The sequence below is a fragment of the Octodon degus genome, unplaced genomic scaffold, assembly GCF_000260255.1.
Source record: "Octodon degus isolate 3935 unplaced genomic scaffold, OctDeg1.0 scaffold00036, whole genome shotgun sequence".
Lineage (NCBI taxonomy): Eukaryota > Metazoa > Chordata > Mammalia > Rodentia > Octodontidae > Octodon > Octodon degus.
In genome coordinates, this window is record NW_004524612.1 from 5163695 (window position 1) to 5171604 (window position 7910).

General features: G+C 37.7%; 1 protein-coding gene and 1 non-coding gene across 2 annotated transcripts in view; both read right to left on the bottom strand.

Moving 5' to 3' along the window:
• Psd3 (pleckstrin and Sec7 domain containing 3) overlaps positions 1-7910 on the bottom strand; it is a 563673-nt gene that overhangs the window by 239476 nt on the left and 316287 nt on the right. The window contains exon 11 of the mRNA XM_023714618.1: positions 5538-5596. Coding sequence (XP_023570386.1) covers positions 5538-5596 — 59 coding nt within the window. The remainder of the gene's footprint in view (positions 1-5537; positions 5597-7910) is intronic.
• LOC111816645 lies at positions 4132-4235 on the bottom strand. The gene has a single exon (XR_002821000.1). It is a non-coding gene; the product is annotated as a U6 spliceosomal RNA (small nuclear RNA).

Below are 7910 nucleotides of genomic sequence, written 5' to 3' on the forward strand. Positions count from 1 at the left end.
AAAATTAAAAAAAAAAAAAAAAGCTTCTGGTTCACTTTTGTTTCATATGATGCGCTGCTAAGTAAGCGCGACTGTGTTATGCTGCCCCCTGGTGTTCATTTTTATATACATGACCAGTGGGAAAATAATCCTTTGTACGTTTTTGAAGCAGGTAGCTATGACATGAAACGCGTTCTTTCGTAAAGCCCAATCACAGAACTAATTTGAGTGGTTCAAAGTTCAACCTTTATGGACATCTGAAATATTAGTGTGATCCTTCTTATCTCTCCTATAATATATAACCTTTGAAAAAGGAACTGGAAGTGATTAAAAAAAAAATCAGAAATGGAGATAACTCAGCCCAATGATTTTTAGTAGTAGTTAGTATTCCAGACACTCTGCTCCAGGCTTTCAGAAGGACAAGCTTACTCACATCATGCTAAACGCATTTATTTTTCACTCTCATTCTCTCACTAGTATGCAGTAGAATTTTCTAGAAAAAAAATAAAATCATTAAATTGCTTTCATTATAATTCTTATAACAGTCATTTTCTACTACTGATAGTAAAATGGATATTTATCCACCATTTAAAATTCTAGGCTCCTATAAAATTAATCAAAGAATTCAATTTACAGACTAGAAAATAATAAATTCCTATGGCCTACATTAATCTAAACTCCACCTCTCTTTTTAACACTAATCTCTTCTAAAACTCCATTTATTCCTTAGTCTTGTTCTTCTCTCTATCAATACAGTATGTCAGCCATGGTTTTACCTTTGTAAAAATTTATACTCAACACAAAAAGTCGGTAAAAGTCTTGCCTTTTACATGAAATTCAGAGCACAGAGGACAGGCTTCAGCCTACTCTCAGTAAAAAGAAAACTTGTCAAGTGCTAATCTGGCTTCTGCCAATACTAGAGAGCCCAGAGAGACATTGGATGAAACTGCTACTAAAAATCTCCAGCCACAAAGTTAAATGATAGATTTTTGTCACAAAATATTTTATTAAAAATAATGTCCTGGCTACTACTTTTAACCATGGTCAAACTGGGGCCAAGCACCGACTTGCAAATCTCTCGAGACAGGCTAGCTCTGAAATTGGCCAGATGACTGGTGCATATCCATCCCCCGCCTCAGGACAGCACCAGTCTGTCTAAAACTCTCTACACCTTGCCCTGTGGAGAGGCCCCACCTCGTCCTGCACCTAACACCTGTCTTCAGAGTGCAGAATCCTGCTAGGCGCATGAAGCCTAACTTCCAATGGGAGAGCTAGCTAGTTAGCGACAACAGAACATGTGTGAAGACTGGTCAGGAAAAGGAACTGGCTTGACGTTATTCTGACATGTCAAATACTTTTCATTTATAACATTTCCAATAAATGTTAAAGTGACAAGATTTTCAAGTCTTTCTTTGCTAACAGTTCAAGCAATATTCAGTACACTTATTTACAACAGAGTGAAAGAAACTCAGATTTGTTTTAATCAAAATTTATATGTGCACATATTTAATTTGCTTATTTTTCAATGAAAAATCATCTTGAATAAAAGGAACTAATCAGAAAATTAGACATGTTACCTTAATTATATTTTCTCAATGTAAGAGAATAAACTACTTGCAGACAAGTAGAAGCAAACTTATAATATTGCTAAGATGAAGCATTCATGTATATTTTAAAGTAAGTGGTGAAGGACATCAATATAATTCTAAAAAAAAAAAATGCATATACTTCAGGCTACTGTGTTCTAGCTTAATTAATGAAGTTTCACTATCATCCAACAAAAAATTAAAACACCTTCCCAGTGTTTTTCCACCACAGCGTCTGTCCCTTGCTAACGATGTTCTCCATGCAGCCTGACTAACGGAGGCCAACCCAGCCTACACTATCACAGTTCCACAAACCTATCTTGTTCATTTCCGATCTCTGCCCAAATGCTACAGCACTCAGAATGAATCAGAAACACTGTCGGTGCTTGCTGAATGAGAAAACGCATTAGGAAGGAAGGAGGAAGGAAAGAAGGACTTAGAGAGAAAGGAAGGGAGGGATTCCACCTTGTAACATGGAAGCTGTATCGGAAGTTACCTACTAGTACACATTCCTTCATTGTATTAGTAATATTAGCCGATCACACAGGCATTTTCAGTGCATCAGTTCTTAAAGGAAAGATTCTCAGAAGCAGCCAAAATAAATTAATATACCAAGTTAGCCCTCACCAATAGAAAGCAGGAAGATAAGCTGGTCTTAGCACGTCTTAGAAAATGCATGCTGTTGTTTAGCTTTTATGATACCATGATAGGGCAAATGGATTATTAGTTTAAAATTAGTAAAATCAGGTTATTCTCCAAGAAGATTACTCTGGCATTGGATCAAGCAGTGGATGGTGATGGCCTTCGCAGTAGAATAGTAAGGGGCAAGGACAAAAAGCAGATGTGAGAAAATCATTTCATCTCCGAATGCTCCAACCTCACGGGGGCCATGCTGGCGAATGACACAGACACAGCAAACCAGGCAGGCACAATGCAAGAAAGCCTCACCCAGAAACAGGGACGAAAACTTACCACCTAGAAAGAAAATTTATTTTAAAAATGGATCCACAGGGAAGAGATGAGAAAAACACAATTCCACATGGTTAATGTTTATGATAGCAACCATTCATTCAACATACTTGTAATAACATGCATTAAAGATAAAGAAACCTCATATATAAAACCTAAATGGGCAGCTCTAAGCGATTTTAAAATCGAAACTGAGAATCAATTATCAAAAATATGATTCGGAAGATAAGGAGACACACTGTTATTTATATTCCCTTTATATCACTAATTTTGCTACTATAGCCAATTGTTAATTATACTTGGCATAGTTGGCATACTTGGCATAGTTCCAGAAAAATAAATGTCCATTTATATAAACCATCCCTTCCTCCCCAGGCACCAGAAATGAAGTTCAATACTTTATATCATTTCCCTACAATCCTCAAAACTGTCTAAAGATAGGGCAAGAAGAAGTGGACTAGATCCGTGCTTCTGAACTCAAGGGCTCTGGACACTAGGGAACCCATAGTTCATCCGGTCATCAGCCATGCTGAGCTATCTGAACAAATAAATCTTCACCTTTATTTGTTGCTGTTCCTCAAATTATTATGAATAACAAGGCAATGTTGATTTCAAAGTATTATTAAATAGTTATATTAGCTTTTTTAAAAAACAATCTAGAAGGCCAAGTGTGGTGGCACATACCTATGATCTCAACACTCGGAAGGCTGAGGCAGGAGCATCACCATGAATTGGAAGGCAGATTGAACTACACAGTGAGTCTAGGCTAGCCTAAACTACATAGTGAGACCCTGTCTCAAAAAATTGTCTAGAATTTAGTAGAAAAGAGTCCCCTAAATAACATCCTCTATAGAAAATCTTTGAGATTCTGAAACTTTTTTCTCCTTCCAGTTATTCCACATTTGCTCAGTTAACAGATACTAAATATAAAACTATCATCTGTGGATGGGACATGAAAATATCTGCTATGAATATCTGATAAGAAGACGACCAGTCAGGTTTAATGTGCCTTTTTGTTCGTTTGTTTGCTTTGAGGAGCACTGAAGTTTCAATATCCCTTATACTAGGAATCCCTGGTTTGATCAAAGTTACATGTAGATACACTCAAAATTATCTCCTTGGGCCATAAATCTAGGTTAAGAAATTGAGGACTGAAAAAGGGCAGGGTATAAATGTTATCGCAAAACAGGTACAAAAGAAAGTCATGAATACTTGCTGGCCAGGTAATGAAAAAAATAGAAGTCAGGATACCCCACAGACTGGTCATCCCCTTCACAAGATTCAAGAATAGCAGTGCCTGACTGCGCACAGGATAGCAGCACTCTCTTCCCTAGAAGTGTTCCCTGAAAATACCAATACTCGTGGTCTGTATAACCTCTGGAAATGTGCTACTTACAAAGTGGTATGGACTTAATTTGTCCCATGACTTTGGTTTTTTTTAATTTTTAATTTTTATTAATTTTAATGAGAAAGAAATAGCAATGAGACAGTTTTAAAACAGGTTAGTTATGATAATTAATACACTGCATATTGTCTTCATAGTAGTTATTCAGAGTACAAGATGCAGACAAGATATCTTGTCTAAACAATATTAATAAAAAATACGGAATGCTTCACCAGTGTGCAAGTCATCTTTGCACAGGGTTCATGCTAATCTCTGTATCACTCCAATTTTAGTATGTGTGCTGCCAAAGCAAGCACAAAAGTTGAGAAGGATTGGGGTGGGGGGGCATGAGGCTGGCTCAGGCTGCCTAAAAGGCAGGTCTGGTAAGGCATATGGAGCTGGGGATCAAACCACAGTCCCCTGCGCCCGACTGGGTTTGTCCAAGTGGCGCTTAAACAACTGAGCTAACCCACCTGCTCCTGCTCTATGACTTTGGCAAAGAGGCTCCATCTGTGCCTGTGTTAGAAAGCTGGACCCAGTCATGTTGATCACCTGATGCAGAGCTCACAAACCATTTTTTTTCAAAAGTACTTCTATTTGTGAACCAAATTGTTTGCAAACAAAAGCATTTGTGAACCAAGGTAGGACTGTCGCACTAAGTTACTCTGAACTTACCTATCACAATTCCTCAAAGGGAGCTTCCAAGCTCAGCTTTTGCAGTAGCAGCGCACCTCGCCTTCACCGTGCTGCGGGAGCAGCCCTTCCTCCACCTCAGTGGTCCCAACTCTGCTACTACTGCCACTCAGCAGTCCCACGCAGGTCCAGTTTGCCTGTTTGTTTGTTTGTTTGTTTGTTTGTTTGTTTTGAGGAGCACTGAAGTTTCAATTAAGGGAAATGGCTGGCCTTTGGAATAGTAGTAGGTTTAGTATCTAAAATACAGTCAGTTGTTTTAATGTAACTTTTTAAACTGTGAGTAGATTGTATTATAGCAAATCAAAGGATGATGGATTCTTCAATTACAGAGAAACATGATGCTCCAAAACCGATGGAGCAGCAGCTCTAATCTGCAGGTATGTATATTCAATCAAGAAATTATGATTTTCTGTAATGTGAAGAATGTAAGTAAGCCCAAGAATGTCACTTCAATGAAAGGTGAAGGTTTATAATTATGAATTTAAGAAGCTTATTCTCTAAGAGAGAAGATAATTAGGTTATTTTACATTATTTCGATTTTTAACTAGATAAAAAAAAACTAGATGCACTGAGTAACAGGTTAAAGGGTGGACTCCCTTACTCAGTTTTCACACCTAACTTAGATTCTCTTTTCAGCATTGTATTTCAGCCACTAAAATGCCTAGCCTGTAAGTAAGCCTCTGCCTGCCATCTGGTGGACAAAGAAGATACGGAACATACACATTCTGGCGACACCACTAAAGCCACCTTTGTGCACAATGTGATAGACAGGGAAAATTGTGCTCCTGTGTAAAATAAAAAGTGTTTTCTTTATCTACCTGCCGTGGCGATTAGGTAAGGAATAAAAAATGTATATGCGTGCAGAAGCCACGAGCTGCCCCTGCCAGGCTTGGATTCCTACAAGAGCTACACAAAGCCGCACTCACATGGCCGTGGAGGTCCGTGTTCAGAAGCATCATGGCGCAGGTCAGGCAGTGGACACCATCTGAAAACAGAAACGCAGGCAGAAAACATCAGTGCCCTGCTTACCATTCGACCCGCTTCACGAAAACACAGCCTGGGCTAAAACACAACTAGCTGTACGTGTCTGGGGCAACAGGAAGTACATGTAAAAAGTTTACCGAAAGGACCTTAATGTGAAGGGTTGGATTCCACTGTTCATAAATTGTCCTGAAGTCTGTACACACATAATGTCAAATGGCCCCCCAAAGTCCTTTCACACAGCAAATGAAGTTCAAGACTACACACTAAGAAAATAAAGATCTAAAGATGCAATACAGGGCAGGCCAAATAGCTCAGCGGATTAAAGAGCCTGTTTAGGCAGGGAATTCAATCCCCGGGCCTGCTGTACTGGCCCCGCCTCTGGGGCGCGCTGAGACCGCAATTGAGACTGAGCATGGCGGTGCGTGCCTGTAATCCCAGCATTTGGAAGGTGGCAAACAGGAGGATCACTACAAGTCCATCTGTGCAGTGAGACCCTGTACCAGGGTCTACAAGGTCTCGCTGCACAGATTGGAGAGAGAGAGGGAGAAAGAGAGAGAGGGAGAGAGAGAGAGAGAGAGAGAGAGAGAGAGAGAGAGAGAGAGAGAGATCTCACAGAGAGAAGTAAACACAGCCTTCCAAAACACAATCTTTTTATGTGAAGGCCATTTAAAAAGTTGCCCAACTTCACCTGAAATGGAAAGATAGTTGACAATTTTTATACAAAATCACATATAAAGTATAATTCAAACTTAAATACAAATAACATCTAGAAAAATATACATGGCATTAAAAGAGATTTTCTTTCTGTCCTGTGATTAAAATTTCTGTTTAAATTTATTCCTTAATTTTCTCATATACATGATATAAAAATGAAAATTTCTTATTTTTGTTACTGTTTTAACCTGAGAGGCAAATAAACTGAGAAGCAAAATTCAAAGAAAATATAAATCATGGAGGCTGGGAGTAGCACGCATGCCTGCCTGGCAAACACAAGGTTCTGATTTCGATCCTCAGTACCAAGAAAAAATCCCTCATGGCTGTGATCTCCCTAGAAATTCATTCAAATCAATGCATTTAGGTTGAATGGTTTTGTCTACGACACTGCAAATCAAAAGTAAAACATTAAGTAATCTGTGAAGATCAAAACACTAAATGTTCAAGGAGGAAAGCTGCCCGAACAAAAATGATTGTTTTCTTACTTTATACAGTAAAAGAAAAAGCTTAAAGAGTTAAGCTACTCATTCCCAAATATCAGAATTAGTCCTCTTTATTTTTTTCCTCTGAATTTTGAAGTCAAGCATAGTAGGAATTAGCAGATTCAGATGTAGAAAAATCTTATTAATCGATGTCAAGTGTACAAAAGGGACCATCCAATTACTGAATTAATAAATTTAAATAAAGACTTTTTAAAGTATACCTTTTGGTACACTGTAGGCCATTTCTACTATCCATGTTTTTAATCACATGCTCTTAAATATTTAGAAGTATATTTATTGCAGTGTCACTTTATTATCCCAAACTCCACACATTTTTAAAACAAATTCCTGTAATTTTACACAAATCATCAGCCTACTCTCTTTTTTTTCTTTTTTTTTTTGTACCAGGGTTCGAACTCAGGACCTTGTGCTTCCCAGGCAAGCACTTACTCCACTGAGCTAACTCCCCATCCCTCATCATCAGCCTACTCTCAATTATCCTTATCAACACCAGTTCAATAAGATAAACTCATATTTCATTAAGATCACAGATGAAAGGCATGGTTGATATTCTTATAATTAATAAGCACCAAAAGAAACAGTCTCAGAGAGGTCTGTAAACATTTCCAAAACAAATCACAGAACCACACATATGTGAAGTTTCATCAGGAAGTATAAGTAAAAGGGATACAAGGGGAAGAAAAAAAATCACACATTTTTTCTTTAAATTTTTTTCAGACAGGGTCTCACTATGATGTTCAAGTTGGTTTCGAACTCACTTTGTAACCCAAGCTGGCCTCAAACTCCTGACAATCTTCCTAAGCCTCTAGCCCTCTGGGATTACAGGTGTATTCCACCATTCCTGGTAAGAAATTCACTTTCAATAATTTACTATAACATGCTTTGTATAAAATCTCTGAGTGACAAAGCTGATCAACTTAAAAAATAAACTAGCATACTTTCAAATTGCAAAATAAAATAAGACTAAGAAATATACTATCATTAACAATGTTTTTAAAGAATACTTAGTGATATAAGAAAATAAAATGAAAAGATAGGAAAGAAAACTGCAGTGATTCTAATTTGACAACAAGTATTATATAAATAGAAATAAGTTAA